Here is a 20,172-nt window from a genome sequence, read left to right as displayed (position 1 = left end):
AAGGCACACTGCCTGATTCCTCCTGAAGCCTGGCCAGATGCTTTCTGAATCTATTTCCTCTTCATCTAGGACACACAAAAACCATTTCCCAGCCTCCCTTGCATCTACGTGGGGCCATATGATGAGGTCTTGCCGATAGAATTTGAGCAGATGTGATGTGTGTCATCTCCAGGCTGAGGGGGTTAAGAGCGTGTGTGCCTTTTCTAGGCTCTATCTCTCTACCGTCTTCCAGCCAGATGCAGAGCATCCAGTGGATAATTTGCAGGCCCTTACAGTTGGTGGAGCTTCAAGATGGAAGGAGCCTGGGTCCCTGAATGACTGAGTGGAGCAGAATTCCCCCGACCCTGTCTCCCATCCCAGCTTAAGTGAGAAAAGAACTTTCATGATTTTAAGTCATTGAACTTAGAAATTGCTTGTTATCTCAACTATCCTACTCTAAAAGCAGGGGAAACTATAAGTCCCAACTTGGGGTCTTGAAATTTATTGGTGGGGAGGCCTCGCTTTGACAACTCGTGACATACATGTCCATGAGGGTTTCCAAGGGCCACTCCACTGCCTACGATAAACATAACACAGTTGCCTGGTCAAAGGAGACAGCGGGGTACATCTCTTTCACTAAGTTGATTTTTAGTATGAATTTTTACAGTCAAACATATGAGGAAGTGAACTTGGTGATTCTGTCATTTTGGAAAAAAAGAAAAGAAAATTTTGGGGAAAAAGAAGGCAGAACCTCTAAGACCCCTAACTGAGAAAAAAAAATTCTCTCCTAGGATAATTGGTATTATTTTAAAATTATAGTCTTTCCAGAAAAATGTGGCTTTGGGGGCCTCTTGGGGCTTCTGTGGACAGAGCGGACAGAGTCTGTATGAGGTCTGCCTCATTGAAGACCCAAAGCCACACACTGTAAACGGGGTTTTGTTTGACTCCACGTCCACTGGGCCTCATCGTCTCATTTATTCTCTGCACCAATTTTATATTACTGGGTGGTAGACTCACCATATTCTGGCTGCTCTTTGGATTCAAAAGTCCGGTGGCCTGGGGCCGGACGGTCCCACCCCCCAGGGGGGTTGAGGAAGTTGCTGTCGTCTGAGGTACTGTCGTACTTGTAGTCCTGGTCCCCGCCGTTGGCCCTTGCCAAGGACAAGGACCTCTGCCACCAGGCCCGCCAGTCGGGGGATGGGACTGACCAGCTGGGCTTATTCTCCGGATGCTGATCTTTATCTGCTTCAGAGTCAGGACCGTCCACCACCTCTATGGTGACCTGAAGAATTCAGAACAGGCCAGGGTCAATGAGGAGTCAACAGCCTCTAAGCCGGGTGACCCTTGGAAGACAGTCTGAGAGAACGGAGGGAAATGTGCATCCCTCACAAAGGAAATCTGAGGCTGCACGGTGACACAGAATGGAAAACCTCCAGGGACGCCCAAAGGAACGGATGCACACGGGCCTCGGGTTGGGAGGAAGCAATGCATCACTAGGGTCCCTGATTTACTGACAACTGTGTGGCTGGGAAGCCTTTAATTCAAGGAGTAAACATGTACCGTGTATGTTCTTGAAGTGGCACAAGAATATGATAAAACTGAACACTTACTGAGTACTAACTCTGCACCAGGGACTGTTTTAAAGGCTCTACATATATTAATTTATTTAATCCTCAGAACAGCCTTATAAGGTTGGTTCTATTGATTGGCCCTTGTGGCTGCTGATCTCCAAAGATGTCCCCGGCAATTCCTCCCATTCTGGTATGTGTGTGCCACACCTCGCATCAAGAGGTGGAGTTTGTTTCCCCTCCCTTTCAATCTGGGCTGGCCTTGTGACTCACTGCATCCAGTAGAATGTGTTAAGTGTGACAATGTGACAAGCCTTACGAGGTCTTGCAATTTCCATTTTCATTCTCTTGGCGTGTTCCTACCATTACGTACAGAAGCCCAGCCTAGACCGCTGCTCACAGAGCCGCCATGTGAAGAGGCAGGGCACATAGAGGAGAACAAAGAGTCCTCTCAGTCACTGGCCCGCTCTGAGGCCCCGGTCTTGTGTGTGGGGTCATTTTGGATCCTCCAGGCCCAGTTGAGTCACCCTAGCTGATACCACGTGGAACAGAGATGAGCTCTCCTGGCTGAGCCCTGCTCAAACTCCTGACCAACAGGACAGTGAGCAATCCAGTGGTTGTTGCTTTAAGCTATTAAGTTTTGGGATGGTTGCTAGACAGCTTTTTATAGACAGGGAAACTGGCACACAGAGAAGTTAACAACTTGCCTAAGGTCACAGAGCTAGTAACTGGCAGCCATGGGTAGTCTAGCTCCAGAGCCCACGCTCTTACCGACTTTGCTGTACTGCCTCTCAAAAAGTCAGTCACCGAGGTAGTGTCCCCTCCTGTGACCAAGTGAGCAAAGAGGCCACTGATGCTGGTGGGGGCTGGATGCCACAAGTCGTGTAGAGATGTGAGCACAAGGTCCTCAAGGTCCAGGATGTCACAGCTTGAGTTTCACTCATCCCTAGTCCAGACCCAGCACACACTCCTTAACCGACCCTCAGGGTCAGAGCAGATAGTTCCAAGAGTCAAGGTCAGAACTTGCTCTTGGATTTATGGAGCCTAGTTTGGAAGTCACGGGGCTGAAGGAATGCAGCTTCTTGGCTTCGAGAGACAATCAACATAGAGAAACTTGTTTAAAAAACATAATAAAAGACTCCTTGGGTTCCTTTGGCCATCGCAAAGCTCTTGCAACACCCCCTGGATGAGTTGTGTGCAAATGAATCAGAAACATGCGTTCCAAGTAATCAGCGCAAGATGTACTTGGCAGATGCTTTTCCAGTTTTGCCCTAACCGGACATCTGAGAGATTTGCTGACATACTCTGCCACATTGCACCAGGTCGTGCCAATCCCTGAGACAAACAGACCCTTCCTTTTGTCTTAGGAATGGGAAGGTTTGAATTCTACTTGCTTTGACATTTTAAAGAAGTTGCCCAGCTCATGGTGGGCCTGGGCTGTGGCCTTGTGTGGTCCAGACACAAAGTTAAGGGTGTGGCCTTCCATCCCAGATTATACTTGGGCTGTGGCAGGCCGAGTGCATCTCTTCCTCTGGTGTGGGATGCCTAGAAGGGCACCACTGGCTTGCTTCCATGCCACCACCACTAGCCCAGTCTCATAAGCATCCCTTGCATATTTGTAAATAATTATGGGACGTTTAGTAATCCCCGAAAAGGAAAAAAGAAAAGAAAGAATTACATCATTTGCCTTGTATCATTGCTGTTTGCTGAAGGGATGGTTGTTGGAAAGGGACGGGGACCTGGACCCACACGCAACGCTGTAAGGGCAACGCGGAAGAAATACGCCGCTGGGCTGCGCAGACCTGAGCTGGGCAGTGACGCGGTGATGCCGAGCCTTTGAAGACAACCTTTCTCCTCTGTAGTCCAGGCCCCCTGTGCCTGCAGACAGAACAACTGAGCCGCAACAATCGTCTGCAAGGCTATTAAGGGTTTTGGAGGGGAGAAGCTGCCAAGAGTCAGGCAAGCCTGCAATTATGGTAATGAAATCAGGCTCTGGGTAGGAGATAAGGGGGAATGGGCTGGACAGTTTTGGTATTCCATTTGTATCCAGACTGGAGTCAAAGGGATTGCCTAAACAAAACGTGCCCTGCAATTTCTCCAAGCTGGGAATCAAAACAATTTCATGTTTTAAGCTATTACCGTCAATATGATTTTTTTCCCCCCGTAAACTACCGCTCAGATCCAAACAAAATAGATTTGTTGCCTGGCCAGGCAATGAGTAGCAAAATATGAATTTACTCCAAAAACTATATTGATGACTAAATCTCATCTGTTTAGAGGTTTCTTTTTCCCCTTTCATTTTTAGCCACTGCTCCAACTGAATTAGAAAATAAAAAACACACACACACACACACACAAAATAAAAAACACACAAACCTTAGGATCCACCCTTCCCTGCAGTTAAGAATATGGAAACCTCATACAGACATCAAATGAAGAAATGTAATCTTGAGCCTGAAATTTCATAGGCATCCAATTAAAAAGACTTAATGAGCACGATCATGACTTCTCGAATGGTGCGGATTGGTTTTATGTTTCCTGTTGCTCTTACTATATTTACATGTTCTTTAGCATCAAAGAATCTGTTCCTAAAAATGTCTTGAACAATAAGTGTGATGAGCTGAAGGTGTGGTAGTGAGCACAGCAGATTTCCAAGCTGATAGATCTTACCATCTTTTTGCATCCTTAGTACACAGAATTGAAGCATCTCTAGTACATTGGTTTCTTCTGGAGTTTTCTGTACCATGAATCAAGATAGTAAAAGAAAGAGAACTTTTCCAAAAGACCCAACTCCAACTTCTGGCAGAATCTTGTCAGCTCTAAGAAAGAGAGTCTAGAATAGGTGCCAATTTGGAGAATTCCATCCAAAATTAGGAAAGGAGGATAAAATCCTTTGTAATATTACCTGTTTCTTTCTTTCTCTTGAGAGTTTAAACATTTATTAGAAATAAACTCTTTACTCTTGCTCTGAAAAGCACTTTCCACTGGGAAACTAACACAATTCTTAGTTTAACTGATAATAAACTAATGACACTGGGAATACAGAAGCCTTGACTTTCTGAACTCAGGAGAATCTTCTAGAAGCTTCTAACCTGGTCCTCTAAGCCTTGAGAGCTATGGTGACTAGGCAGATTTGGGTTCGTATTTATTTCCCAGAGAGGAAAATGAGGCCTGGGAGGTGAAATGATTCCTCAAAAGCACAGAGCATCCGGGGACAGGACGACAGTCTCCAGCAAAGGGTTAGACCCCCGATTATGTACCCCTTCTTCCTTGACAATTGCCGAAGAAAGAACACAAAGGACTAAGTAGATATATAATCCCTCCCTCTCAGACCCACTGATGCTCTAAAAACAACTTTGGCAGCTCCAGTAAGTGTGGTTAATGCTTTGAGATTTGCAGCGTGCTCCTTCAAACATCATTGCTTGTTCTACACAAGTTAAACCCACATTTCAGGCATAGAAACTGGCCTAGAGAATTCACGTTCCTGAGGTGAACAGCAAGGAAGGTGGAGAGCTGGACTCAAAACTCCTGATTCTTAATTATTTTATACGTTTCCTCTGTCATCTTCACGCTCACTGACATCACCCACCAGCATCCACCAGTCTGGGGAATCTTCCCATATTCCTGTCTCTGTGCTGAGTGCTTCGCGTGGATGATTTCATTTAATCCTCACAACAACCCTACTACTACAGAGTATGTACTGCAGAGGTACTACTCACAGGTTGTGTTATCATTCCCATTGTATAGACAAGGAAATTGAGGCATAGAGAGGTCGAGTAACCTGCATGCAGCCATAGAGGCCAAGCCTGGTCAACAAAACTGTGGTACCAGAGCCCAAGGGCAGGTCGGTGGACTCTAGCTCATGACGGGGACTGCGGGGCCCCCATAAGAATCTGAAAGATACCGGCTTGTCCCCTGGAGTGTGTAGGCCCATCTCTTGGGCACAGAGATTTCTTGGTTCTTACTTGGCCAGGCCTGCCATTCCAAAAGGATTTTAGGAAAAACGGAGGAGGGGAAATCAGAAGTAGAAGCACGTACAACACCTGCAGCCCTGGCCAACTCATCTGATTGTATCAAGAGGTCTACGTCCATGTAAATAAGTCTGTGCGAGGGGAGAAAAAAGGCCTTTAGCTGACTATTTTTGTGTCTCCCTCAATGGAAGAAAAGAAATAAATACATTGGTTGAAATGAATACAGATCTCAGATTGACCCAGAAAAGAGAACTATTTGGTGGTGAATAGCCACTGTGGTCATGAATTGATGCAGTGAGCCTAATAATGTGTTTATTTTAGAGATTTTTGTCTTTGCTATCTGACCATCAGCTGCAGACCAGAAACTTAGCCAAGGATACCGAAGTTCAAGTTGAACTTCTCCTGGGAGATTTACTTTCTTTCCTGAGTGATTTATTTATTTATTTATTCGTTGCCAAAACCCCAACTTCTAGTTTTGTTTTAAATTTAATATGGAGATTGGGTTCAGGAGTTTGAGGCTATTTCTTTCTCTTTTGTGCATTGTTTTTTTTTTTTTTTTTTTTTTTCCCCTCACTCACTTCCACAGCCTGAAGCCAGTCTTAAAATGGAGAGCCCAATCCACTTGGGACAGAGGCCACCTGGCTTCAGGGGTTTAAAAAAAAAAAAAGCTCTAAAAAGCTGGGCTTTTTAAAGGATTTCCCTTCCTAAAAGTCAAGAGGCCCAAGAGCTCAGCATTGTCACTTTGGAAAGGTGTGGGCGGTTTGGCAGGGGGGCACAGCAGACCCCAGCCTTGGAGCGTGGGAAATGCTTGCAGACACAGGGGGGCTGGGAGGAGGTTCAGAGAGATGGGTATCAGATTCCTGGGTAGCTCCCGGCTCCAGTGAGGGCTGCCTAAGTGGGGGTGAGGGGCAGGTTGCCAGGGGATGGGGGGAGACCAGGCCAGGGGCCCTGGCAGCGGAAGCCGACCCACTGATATGCCTTCACCTGTTTTCAGTCCACTCCCCAGGGAGAGACAATGCTTGGACGGCCCGGGGTGACCGGTGGGACTGTCTGCTTTGCTGAATCGGCCCTGTGTCAAACCAGTGGATTTCAACAAAAGACCAGAGCTCTGAGGAAGGGGCGAGGGCTGACAACGTGAAAACCATCACCCCTTTTAGAAAGCACCTCATCTTTTAAAGGACCACCGGGGAGCTGGTTTACTCAAGTGCAGTGGGGCATGAGGCTACAGCGGCCAGTGCTGCGTATGTGTGTGTGTGTGTGCGTGTGTGTGAGTTTGTGTGTATGTACGTGCCCTCACACACACTCACACTCAGACCTAGGGCTGGGGCTCCCAGGGGTAGCAGCTGCGTCAGTCTTTCTTTGAGCATCTTTCTGAGTCACTAACACTCCCCTTTCATAATCTTCCAGAAAGAGAAGGGACAGGAATGCAGTTCAGTGTTCCATCATCAGATCAATAAAACATAGGCTGTCCTACCCCACCCCGCTGACTGCCTGCAGAAGGTTAACAGACACAGGGCTTGTGCAAGGCAGAAACTGGATGAACCAACTGGCCGGCGGGCAACAGGACAGCACTGGCCTGGTCTTTGATCCTGATGGCATCTGGGTTGAAGCCTCATTCATTTCGGGTCCATTTTGCCAGAAACCCTGATATCTGGAGCTACGGGGAAACCTACACTCTTGAGAGGTACAGTGATTTCTTCTGTCCAAAGGGTAACTCAAGAAACATATAGGGACCTCATAGGAGTCGCCTGGTCCCCTTCCCGCCTTGTGCTCCAAAGCATCCCTTTCCGAAGCAGCTCCTGGAGGCAAACTTCTTGTATGTGCTGGGGCGGTGCTGAGACAGAGTGAAGACAAAGTGGGGATTCCTTTGCGCCTGTTAGAAGTCTATACAAACAGGTGACTGTGGGCTCAGAGGGGACAAGGACAAATGATTTCCATTTGTCCCATCTCCGCTGCCATCCTTGTGACGTCACAAGGGGAAGCTGCGTTCTATGAAAGTCCAAGAGGCTTTGTTGGAGAGTCTCAAGTGTGGTGATCTCATAACTCATCCTCCACTTATCCTCTGTTCCTTTGTCTCACTTTATAGTTCTCTCCACACCCATAACTCCAATCACCCTCTCATCCCTCAGGAAGCCCAGCGGAACTGTTCCAAAGCACTCACTTTGCGTCTGGCTAGACAACACAGATTATTCTGATGAAAAATGTATTGCGAGCTCGGGGGTTTTACTGAGCTCAGGCACAAATCCATCGCTTCATGGCTGCCCTTTTCTTTTTATGGAAAAGTCATTTGGGTTCCCCAGATCTGAGGATCCCAACCACTTTTGCCCCACTGTTCTTCCCTGACAGTCAGGTTAATGTTTTAAAAAGGCCCAAGTGGGGTCTGCGGACTTCCTGATAGATGGATTTATCTGGGAGAGAGAAAGGGGATCCTGAGAAATTTTGTTAGAAATTCGGTTCTAGGTGGAGCTCCATGCACTTAGTAAATTTCTAATGAGGGGACTGCAGCCTTCCAGTCCCCTGCATCCAGGTCTTTTCTTGTAAGTTTATATTAGTAACTCTTAAATCGATTATATTAATAGCTCAGTCCTCAGCATTAAGCCCCACAGCGACATTTCCCATCTCTGAAAAAAAAATGCAAGCTACAGCAAACCTAAAATTGTTGTGGGCATGATCTAAGCATCCTTGGGATAAGGGTGGTTTAGTCCTAGAACCATAAAAATCTATCATCAAGGACAAATCACTTCCTGTCAATGAAGGCGTGATGGGGAGCCTCTTTGAGCAACAGTAAGGAGATGTCTGTACCTTTTTTTGCCAATCTGCACCTCCCCCAAGTGGATCCTTTGTTCTTTATCGGAGAGCCATGTGGCCAGTTCCTGGAGAGAGGGCAGTGGATCGAAAGGCCTGTTTTCCCCATTAATCAATTAGAACAGTCCAAGACCTATTGGAAATATTAATTGGTCCATGCAGTGATTTCGGCACATGGGTTGTCAAAGAGTGACCTCCGAAACATCTTTCACTTATGTACCCTCAACGCTGCCCTGCCCTAATCTTCCCAAATATCCCATCTATTCAGGTCTGTCCTCCATGGAACTCAGCGCTTTTTCTGCCTCTGTCTCCACAATCCTTCTGGCACTATCTTGGGCGGTAGCCGGGATCTTTACACCTACGTCATTTCCTGGAGGGAGAACACCTTGCATTTCTTAACTTCCCAGAAGCTAACACGGCATTGAGGTGTATTCTCAGGGACGTTCAGTAGTCATAACAACACTGGTGTTAGGAGCAAAACAACTCTGGCCAAGGAAATCTGATCTAAAAGGGTGTCAGACAGCGTTAGTCTTGCGAGAGAGACCACTAACCTAATTATGGATCAATTGTTCCAAGGTCAGGTTCAGGAACTTTCTGCCATGGAAGCTAATTGGAATTTGATGCAGAGAAAGAATAAGGACAAGCTGCGCTTCATCCAATGAAAAGAGTTGAGGATAAACTTAAAAGTATGGAAGCAGGCACCTGAGGACTCGGGCTGCACAGGGCCAGGCTGCCCAGGGGGATGAGCTGCCCTCGGACGCCATGGGTACCGTCTCTGGGAAGAAACAGTGGGAGGCACAAGCAAAATTCAAAATGAGGAGTTTGTTTTTGAAACATGAAATGGTAGGCGGAGTATTCTTGGGAGGCTGAGAGACTGGATTTGAGCCCCAACTACTGTTTACTAGCTACGTAGCCTTGGGCAAACCAAATGGGAACTTCCTGAGAGTCAGTTGCATTATTGATAATATTGGAGGAATGATGTGGGCTCCATGAGAGTATTGGGAGAGTCAAACCGGATCCACCTTTACTTTGTAAAGTAAACTGTGCTATTTCAGTGCAGGTGAGAGTTCTTATTTTCAGTTCCAGGCACCTCTTTCCTAATCTCCCATTTCCTTTAGCGTCACCCCAGCTCATCTTAGTGATATGTATTCCTCTCTCCCCTAGAAACTTCTGTTATCACCTCCTTTCCTCTTATCAAAAATTTTTTACCAGTCATTTACACTTTGGAGCAACTGAAGTGTTGTCAGTGCCTAAAGGAATTTCTGGTGTCTAAGGCAAGCTAGAGAGGCATTTGAGAGACAGTGTCTTCCTGAGCATCTTAGAAATCACACTATGATCTGCCTCATCTACTCATGTGTCTGATTGGCCTTTCTCTATAGCTAACATATTTCATCAATTTCAGGGCATATTATTTTGTTTTGTTTTCACATTTCTTTTCTTTCTTTCTTTTTTCTTTTTTGACGTGGACCATTTTTAAAGTCCTTATTGAATTTGTTACGGTACCGCTTCTGTTTTATGTTTTGTTTTTTTGGCTGTGAGGCATGTAGGATCTTAGCTCCCCGACCAGGGATCGAACCCGCACCCCCTGCATTGGAAGGCGAAGTCTTAACCACTGGACCTGCAGGGAAGTCCCTGTTTTCACATTTCAACAGCTCTGAAATCAGGATGTATCTTATAATCATCGGTGTGTCATACTCTAATTAGCACTGCTTTCTTTTTTCAGTGGTTGATAAAATAACGATGCATCTCATAATCCAGGGTGTTACACAGATGAAATACAACGCTGCTCTCATAGAGATAACATGCTTGTCGGCAGGATTCATTAAGGGGTCAAGGAGAAAAGTGAGGTAAGGTAGCAGTTGCTTTGGAATCAGATCAGGAAACAAAGACATGGGCCGTTTCATTTTCTTTCACCTTTCAGTTGCTAAAGCATTACCTGGATATTTGGATTCTGCCCATTGATATCAGCTTTGGAAAGATCTGGAAAGTTTGGTAGATCAAGGAGAAAGGATCTGGGGCCATCTCTTTGCAATGAAGGGGGCCCAGCCTCTTGCTGGAATTGCTGTCTGGGGAATGGTTGGTGTGCAGACTGGTGGTCCGAATGCTCCCCTGGTGTTTCTTTGGAGAGAGGAGAGCTGGTTTCCGATGTCGAGGCACTTTCCATGTTGAGGTTATTCTAAAACAAACGAACAAGCAAATGAAAAAATAAATAGGAGAAGCATGATTTAGAAATGCCACCCTTAAAAATTCAGGACAAGGACAATTTCAGGAGCTGGAATTAAGCCAGGATGGTATTCCCAACTTGTTTTCCTTCCATGGATTAGTTTTTCTATCTTCAAAAAGCTAACTCATCAGGAAATTTTCCTAGCCTGCTACTTGGGAATTTTCTGAGGGCTAATGTGGGATGAGATATTAATCAAACCATATCAACAGAAAGTGCTAATTTGAAGGAGACTAGGTGCTCATTTAGAACTGGAATCAAATTATGGTTTCCTTATCACAGCTTCAATTGATTAACCACTCTGGCTTGAGTTATAGCCCCAGTATCCAGTGTTCGTTTCTTTGGTGTGGGTCAGCAGAAGATCTGACCAAACTGGGTAAAATACTTCAGACAAATAAATCATTGATTATTTCTAACCATCCATCCAACCATTTTTTTCATCCATCCACTCACTAGCCTATTTAACTTTCATTCCTCCTTCCTTCAATTCTTTCATTCATCTACTCATCCATCCTTCCATCCATTTATCTGTCCATTCATCCACACAATCAACAAGTGTCAACCACATGCTAGGCACAGGAAAGCCATGAACAAGACAGACACGGGTCCTATTCTCTTAGAGAGTATGTCTAGTTGGGGGGAATAAACAACAAATACACACATAAATAAGATCAGGTCAGAGAATGGTGATTGCTAAGAAGAAAGGGAAGAAGAAAATGAGATAGAGTGGTCAGGGCAACTTTAGATGGGTAGCTGGGGAAGACCTTCCTGCGAAGGTGACATCTGAAGTGAAACCTGAACACCTGTAATTATCTGGGGGAAGAACATTCTAGCAGAGGGAACAGCAAGTAAGACAGTCCTGAGGTAGGGATGGCTTGTCTCATTTGAGAAACACAGAGAAGGCCAGTGAGGCTGGGATGGAGTGAAGGAAGGGAGAACGACCCAAGATGGGGATGAAGAGGTGGAGACAGGTCAAGAAAAAGTGACAGAAAGGCATTCTGAAATTGAATGTCTTTATCCCGGAAAGAAAAGTCCAAGTCTGTTGTTTTTCCAAACTAGCAAAAAATGTCCGTGTTTAGTTGTCACCAGGGGAAATTTTTTCCAGTGACTGAAGAGTGTAGTAGTTGCTGGACTTCTTTCTCAAAGCAGCCCTTCTTCTGCTCTCATTCTTCCTGGACCCTCTTGTTGGATGTTTGCTCCATTCCTTCAGGGGTAGCATTTTCATGTTTACTGGTGGAGGGAGATGTGGAGATAGAATTTCACCAGTGTTTGGGTCAGTGGTTAATGTTCTTGTTATTCTTGGGCATGTTTGGGGGTTTTGGAGTGAATATTCCAGCACATTGCCTCCACACACACTCCCTGCCCCCTCTCACAGCAGCGTCTTTGACCCAGTCAAGGGGTTACACCTGGTATCAAAACACTCCGGACTCTGAGTACCCAAGGTCAAGAATGGCCTGAGGATGAAACACATGCAGTGGGTAATGATCTTATTAGAGAGCTGACCTGAGGGGATGGATTTTTCTCTCTTTGAACAGACATGGGGCTGTGAGGAATAAACTCACTTGTGCAGAGACCATGTGAATGTTCCCAGAGGCCAAGAAGAGGCTGAGCTAGAAAGAAGCACGTCTGCTGTCTCTTCCTTAACATGTGCAGTTACGGCAGGGGAAGCGGGCTGCTCTTCATCATGTCTTTGCTTGCCCTTCTCCTTTGCTCAGGAGATGTGGCCAGGGGCAGTGTCTTTGTTCACCTCTCCTGTCACCTTTCTGCCATGTTTTCATCCCCTGGCACTTCCTCCTAGGGGGAGTTGCCCTGCCATCCCCAGGCATTGCTCAATGCAACAGAGGCCAAATGTATTATGCTGAGATTATATTATCCAGCACATAGAGAGAGAGAGAGACAGAGACAGAGACAGAGACAGAGGCAGAGACAGAGACATGCTAATTCTTTCCTCAATGTAAGACCTCTCTATCATAGCCCAGGGGAAGATAACTGAATGCAACTGTTCCCTTGTTTTTCTCCCTGGATCCTCAACAGTGTTAGTAAGGACAGTTGACTTCTCATGGAGAATTTACTGCACAGGGTTTGGGAATCTAAGTCTCAGAAGGGACCCAGGATTTGCTTGTCCATGGCTTGAGGGATCCCCTGCAAATCCAGCCCTCACTTCATTATAGCAACTGGGACATACTGTTTAACTCTGTTAAAGATGGAGCTCTTTTTACTTTTCCCTGTGATGAAGCACTCTTTCTACTATGAAAACTTATATTTTATTTTATATTTGGTACTTTTGTTTTTTGGCCACACCGCATGGCATGTGGGATCTCAGTTCCCCAACCAGGGATTGAACCCATGCCCCCTGCAGTGGAAGTGAAGAGTCCCAACCACTGGACTGCCAGGGAATTCCAGAAAAACTTGTATTTTAGAAGAAGAGATAGGGAAGGTCTCTGTGCTGCTTATTTGGCATTTCACTTAGACGGCTGAAAAAACAAGGACTGAATATGATGGGTTTCTTGATCTGACTCTGGAATTTTTCCTGAGAGGAGATACACTACCCCAGAGTGATCCTGGCTTAGACAGGGACCAAGAAAACCCCTTAAACTCTCTGTGGCTCAATAATCCTCCACGTAAAACAAAGCAGACGATAAGGAGAATCCCATGCTGTCCCAGCAGGATGGTCAAGAGAACTCAGGGTGGGTTGTGACTATACTTGAAAAGAGAAATGTAGAGTTAGGGCAACTGGGCTGGACGATTCAGGCCTCAAGTGCCTCTGCCGCGAAGACGGGGGCCAAAGTACATTTTGGCTTGAATTATGCACACCGTTGTGGCGTTTCTCCATCTTTCCCCAATCCTCATCCTCCCACCCCTCAAACAACATTTGGAAGATGAGAATGGGAATAATAAAAAATGCTAATCACGATCTCTGAATATCTGAATTATTCTTGCATTTTTACAAAAACATATTTATCTGGAAATCTTGGCTCCCTCGAAACCGTGGCATGCCCCCAGACTGTTCAGAAACTGGAAGCTCTACGGTAGGGGGAGGGTGCCTCACAGTGAATCATATGAAATGAAGCTCCACTTTATTCAATCCATGACAAGATTCAGGGAGGAACCATTATTGTGGTAATCAAGAATTTAAATCTGGGGCAGGAGACAGTAGACAGGGTCTGCTAACAAGGCAGGAAAACACCTCTTCTTCATTCTTTCTCAAAGACCCACTGTACAGCTTCCTTGTAGAGGCCCCACTGGAGGTCATGGTTGATGCACCAAGCTCACTCACCAAGAGATCTACTTAATTATTCTAGCAGAGTAAAGATTCTCAGGAAGGGTGGATCTCAAAATGAAGATTTAAACAGTTTGTATGTTATTCAGAAAAGCAGACATTATTCTCTGAAGACGTGAGCTTTGGACAGTCCAGGGATTGAAGGAGAGAAATATCACCATTCTTTCCAAGGTGCTGCAGGATTCATTTTGTTTAAATTCAAGTGACATGAGGGCATCTGCTCAGTTTGGGAAAATATTTCTTTACCCACAATGTGTCTTTGAGTTGACTTTCAATCTGTGACAATGCTGCAGCTCCAGGAGCAACGTTCTCTCTAATCTGCGAGCTGTGACTACTAACAAAGAGAGAGAGAAGAACTAAAGCTAGTTGGCGGTCTATACGCATGCAGTGTTCCACTGCCAAGGAAGGTGACCTGTGGTGGCCAAACTGTCCAGCTGCTGCTTAATGCTCCCCATCTTTGGGCATAGCTCCTGTCCCTCCATTGTTTTACAACTTATTCTTATTTAAAATAGGAGTAAAGTACTAATATTGTAAAGTGTTAACAATAATAATAAAATTATAAACTAGGCTCCATGCTCATGCAGCCTGCAGTTTTGCTTTAGATGGCAGTATTATTGTGGCAGATATTGTAGTTTCCTCCCCCATATCCATTCCCCACTTTTTTTTTTTTTACTCAGTGTTTATTTCAGGTGGCAACGTGCCTGGCTAAAACTACATGTCCTAGCATCCACTGCAGCTACGGATGACCACGTGACACGGTTCTACCCAATGAGATGTAAGTGGAAGGTGCCTGATGGTACTATTGGACAGAAGGCAGAGTCAGTTTGCCTTTTGCCTCTTTTCCGTCTTCCATTTTCTCCTGGCTGAAGTGTGGATAGTAGTGTTGGAAGTGAAATGATGCCACTGGCAAGAGGTTGAAGATGTACGCTAAAGGTGGCTGAGTGGAAAGATAGAGGAGCTGGGGTCCCCGATAGCATGGCAGAGCCTTCATACTAGTCCTGGAATGATGACCTCTGAACTTCTTGTACCCTTGATACAAACAGTAGTATTGACAATACTGCAGCCCTAGTAGCAATGTTCCCTGTACGATTCTAATTTGAGAGCCATGACTGCCAATAAAAAGGGAAAAGCCCTGTTCAGCAAAGTGACTCAAGATTGGGTACCATCCCCAGCTGTAGGAAGTACCAACAGGGCATATAGTGAACCATCACCGTGACCTTCACAATGGCAGCCAGGTTATGGGTACTCAGCTCTACTGCTAATTTTCATAATATCCTTTTCCAAATCTGCCCTCTACCCCCTTCTCTGTATACGTATAGAATCTTCTATTATTTCAGCATCTATACCTTACATTTCTCAAATCTATCACTCACTGGGTAATGTAATATTTCCTTTAATTTATCCAAAAATACTATCATTAAAGTTCAAGGACTTTGCCCTCAAAGGATCCAGAGATCCTTGGACAAATGGCTGATCCCAGAACTTGGGCAGGGAAGTCAAGGTGAGTTTGGGATATTTTGCTGTGTCAGAAAGCCAGGAAGACTTCAGTGATTAATGGTGTCCTCTTGAAAGAACACAGGAGCCAGATTGAAGGGCCCACCCTGCACCAGGATTAGACAATTTGGGCGTTAAAACACAAAGGTTATCGTTGACTGCCATACATTGCATCGATGACATTCCATGAGCCTATGATGATACTCATAAAAGAGAGGAAGCCAGAAAAACCATCACCCCCGTTCGAGGTAGGGATTATAAAACTCCTTACTTTGAACATTTTTATTAAAAAGAAGTAGAGTTTTGTCTAAGGAAATAAAGTTTGAACTGAGATTGAAAAACACAGGTAAAATGAAGCCCGTGAAGCAGGTGAAGAGGACGGGGCAGAGAGGGAGATGGGCCAGGAAGCACTACGATCCTGGCAAAGGATACGGTGGGTGCAGACTCCCTGAGGCCTCCCAGGGCCTGGCGCAGAGGCCCAAAGGCTATCAGAGCTGGAATGGAGTGGGTGTTAGGCTCAGTGCCAGTCTGCTGTCTTAGTAAGCGATCACTGAGTAAATAATACAAATGCTAGGCCCAAACCCAGACGTCTGGACCCACCAGCCTTCGGTCTGAAAGCTTTCTACCCTACTGTACTGTGAGTTTTCCATTAGGTCCCCACTTCCCCACTGGCATTCTCTGGGTCGTCTGGAGTCTTGCTAAGCTTTATGTGTGGGGATCGCCCCCCTGGCTCTCATCGGCTGGCCCTAGATGCCCCTGGGAAAGCTCTGTGAAGATGTGCTGAGAAGAGAAAACCTCTCATCGGCAGACCAGGTACAGTTTCTAAGATAACAAGCCCAGGCACTTTGTCATTCATGTCCTTTCTCCCCAGGACATCCCTGGCCCAAGACCAAGGATGCCCAGCAAACGCCCTTAGCCCCTGCGGCGTGGACTCGCTCATTTTGGCTGTCCTTGTGACCAAGGTGGATCACCACGGCCACATCAAGGTCAGCATGGTCACGGTGGACAGAGTTGCCAGCTGGTCATTTGACATAGGAGCGAGCGAGAGAGGGAGGGGTTCTTTGGAGAACCAAGTCACAGGGGAAATTAGGGCGATCAGCTCGAGGGGGACAATCAAGGTGTGAAAACGGGCGATGGGTCCACCTTTGGAAGAAGCGTGCTAAGCATCATTGTCCCAAGTCTGCAGCCAGCCACCTGCCCTGTTCCACAAACATCAACCAGAGGCTGGAGTATGAAAAACTGGCTGATGTGACCACTTCCAGAACCTCCAGGAGAGGCACAAGCTAGTACCAAATTGTGGTTGGCTTGGACAGGTTTAGTGCTTTTTTTTTTTTTTAAGGCTGTGGTAACTATTCCCAGATTAACACAACCAGGCAGACTTCTTGGAGGCAGATGGGATGGCAAATTTCTGGAGGGCAAAGAACAGGCCGTATCTACAATCTCAAAACCCACACCCTCCAATTCCACAAGCTCGGGGGGCACCCAATAAGTACTAGTTGATGATAATGATGGCCACGGGCCTAGTTAGATTTTGTTTTAATTAGGCTCAGCCTACAGGCCTCATTACCCCTAATGTGGCTTTTATGTGGGATTCTAAAGAAAAAAAAAAATCCAAGACTCTTATATTGAAGATATTAAAGAAGATATTATTAGCAATGCTTTTGGTCTCATAGACTTTGAACAACAAACAACAAAGATTATAATTAACGTCACTGCAGCCTCTCTCCTTAAAATATATTAACAATATAGCTAATTAGCAATATGTCCTCATTTGGGGCTGGACATCTGCATATTATTATCGACAATGCTTGTTTCCTTTTTCCAGATTAAAGGCAGCCATGCTGCACCCAGGCATATGGCCACACTCCTTCCACATTAAAACACTCCATATTCTTCTCCCCACGATAAACACACTCGGGGCTTTATCTGTGTTGGGCATCGATTTTTGTCTGGAATATTTCCACACGTCTAAAAATAAGTTCAAGAATGCCATGGGTGGTATTTCAAAGGGAAGAGCAAAAATTTCCCTGTTTGGGGAGAAAAAAAGAATAAAAGGGTACTCTGATTATCTTTACACATGACTAGGGAGCAAGCGCTCCCAGGAAGAGAAAACCAGGAGAGTGAACAACGTGAACTGCAGACGGGAAAACCTGCTTTCTCAGGGGGTGCGCTCGTTCTTAGGGCTTGGGAAGATGGCAGAGAGATGGTGATCACAGGAACGGAAGCAGAGGTGGCGGAGGCTTGTTCAGTGCAGTGTCGGAGAGGAGGAACCAGGATCCATGGGGAGGTCCTCGCACTGTTGAACGCACCGATGGTGAGGTCAGCCACCTTCTTTTCTCTCTAGCGGTGTGTGATGGTAATCACACCCCTTCAGGAAGCAGGAACAGAGCGAATAGACGTGGCTCTATTTTATGGCAAGCATGAACATGCAATGCCCCTTTGCAGGAACGTACAAATTCCTGGCCGAGGGAAGTGGCCAGAACTGTGCTTCAATCTTTGCTGTCGGATCCTGAAGACAATCCTGGCAGCTAGTGACATAGGCACATCGTGTTTCAAGAATGCAGGAGTGTTTCATCTTGGTTGGGAATGGAGCCCTCTGTTGAAAGTCTGACTAATAACTGAGGAATCTTCTGTTATGGGGGCAGAATGTATCAGAAGGCTGTTTACTCTAGGGCTTGGGAGTGACCTTGCTTATGATCTCAGGCGATGCTTTGGAAGGAATGAAGAATGGCCGACTCCTTCCACTTGGGCAGGGAGCTGGCTCCACAGGGGAAGGGGCCGCTGGTGTGGGTCTCCCACCCCTGTGTTTCCTTCTTGATCGAAGTCTCTTGGGGCCGGCTGACAAAATGGAAGTCAACGCCCCACTAGCTCGTCTCCGATACTTCTGTAAACAGCTTTGATCTTGAAAATGTGCGGATTATTGGTGATTTTTTAAGTTGTACTTTCTCCACTGCTGGCAAAGAAAACAGAGTGAGAACCACCCGGGCCCCATTTCCTTTATGTCCTGTTAGGCTAAAGAATGAACAGAAACAAGACGCAAATTATTCTTTTAAGTCTAAGAAAACATGTGAGAAGTAGAGTCCAAGGCTGGAAAGCCAATTTGGCTAAAGAAACCTTCAGCCATCATCTAAACCATCTCTGCCAACGGAGGGGGATGGAGAAATGGTATTTTCCGGACTCCTTCTCCGGGCAAATGGTGGAACTGCCTAGAAGGGACGCTTGTATAAGTGCTCTTGGGGTGTGAGACAAACCTGCTCCCCAGTAAGCTGAGGGAAGATTTTGTCTGCTGAGACGGGTATTTGAATTTGAGGGCGGCACTAACTTGCTCAAGGCTATAAAGAACAGGTCAAGTGTGGCCACCAGGGGGCTTCAGCCACGTGGAGCTCAGCCTGCCCTCTAAGTCAAACTTTGAGCAAATATTGAATGAGTGTGGAGTACTGTGGATTTTTCAAATTGTGCTTTATCCATATCTGGGAAGTAAACAGAGCGGTAGCTATCCAGATCCTTTTCTGGAGCCCACTTTGAAGAGGTACCAAATTATTAGCGTGCCTAAATGGCCCAACTATCTAAGTCCTCCCTTGACCAGAGGGAGAGTGTCAAACAGGACAAGGAGACCCCGGAGGTGAATGCCCCCTGCAGTGATTCTGCGCCTCCCCACATGGCCTGGGGGGCGCCCAAGGCCAAGGCAAGGCTGGTGTCTGCTGTCGCAAGGCAGAACCTGGAAGGCAAGTTGAAGGGCAAAGACTGGCAGAGTTCAGACTGGCCTGGATGGGGGATGGTGGCCTTGGGGACCCTTGCCCAGCTTATTGTTTTAATTAAGAGGATGGATTTCTCTCAACACACAAAGCTAAGACCCATCACTAAAACCTACCACAAATCTTTCTGCTCCAAGTACCTCTAAAGTAGGTTTTAAAGGGAACTGGACCTTAACCTTGGAATCCTAGAGAAGGGCTCATGGTGTTGAGGAAGGGTCCTAGGCTAGGAGGTATGAGGCCCGGTCTACGTCTCAGCATTGCCCCTACCTAGCTTTATAAGCTTAGGCAAGTTCCTGTACCTTTGCACCTAGATTGGTAGGGTTTGCAAAAACGTCCTCTTTCTGTAAATATCTATGCATTGGGTAGTTGTCTCCTACATTGCCTTTGCATCTGGTCATGTGACTTACTTTGGCTGTTGGATAAGCAGAGATAAGTGTGTCTTAGAGCTTGCCTTTTTTTTTTTTTTTTTTTTTAATTGCTCTTTGCAATCTCAAGGCCTGGGCTAGCCTGTGGGATGAGGACAGATATGTGGAACAGAGACGATCTACCCCAGACTGAACAGCCTGCCAATGACCAATCACTCAAATGGAGACCATCCTAGACCATCTGGACCCAGCTGAGCCAGTCCAGACTAGGAAAGCCACCCAGCTGACCCATGGAATCGTGAGAAATGATAAACATTGGTGGCTTTAAGCTAATGAATTCAGAGTGGTTTATTACATGGCAAAAGCTAACTGATATCAGTTAGCAAAAGCTAACTGATAACAGGACCTCAGTTATTTCTTCTGTAAAATGGGTGTGGTGACGTAGGATGGGAACTAGAGAAAACCTCTCAATCCATCTAGTTCTGACCTCCTAGGAATGGAAGCCTCAAGAGACACTTGTCCTGGAGAAAGTGTTTTCTAACAATTAAAGAAAAAAACCTGAAACCAAATGCTAAAAACATCAAACTGAGAGTGGGGAAATTAAACAAAAATGTGATGGTTCTAAATGCATGAAGTGCAAATACTATCTTCAATGTCGAGCACGCTTCCTTCTTTCTCCCATCCTTCTACCTGCTGACTCAAAGCTGGGTCAAATCTGTTGGAAAACATCCCTC

General features: G+C 45.9%; 1 protein-coding gene across 1 annotated transcript in view; it reads right to left on the bottom strand.

Moving 5' to 3' along the window:
• The window catches only part of ISM1 (isthmin 1), an 89,737-nt gene that overhangs the window by 18,993 nt on the left and 50,572 nt on the right, over window positions 1-20,172 (bottom strand). The window contains exons 2-3 of the mRNA XM_032607197.1: window positions 10,260-10,499; window positions 997-1,261 (exon numbers count right to left, since the gene is read on the bottom strand). Of these exons, the coding sequence (XP_032463088.1) occupies window positions 997-1,261; window positions 10,260-10,499 (505 nt within the window). The remainder of the gene's footprint in view (window positions 1-996; window positions 1,262-10,259; window positions 10,500-20,172) is intronic.

Source organism: Phocoena sinus, chromosome 15 (genome assembly GCF_008692025.1).
Source record: "Phocoena sinus isolate mPhoSin1 chromosome 15, mPhoSin1.pri, whole genome shotgun sequence".
Classification (NCBI taxonomy): domain Eukaryota; kingdom Metazoa; phylum Chordata; class Mammalia; order Artiodactyla; family Phocoenidae; genus Phocoena; species Phocoena sinus.
Note: the sequence above shows the minus strand (reverse complement) of the source record. Positions and strands in the feature narration are given on the sequence as shown.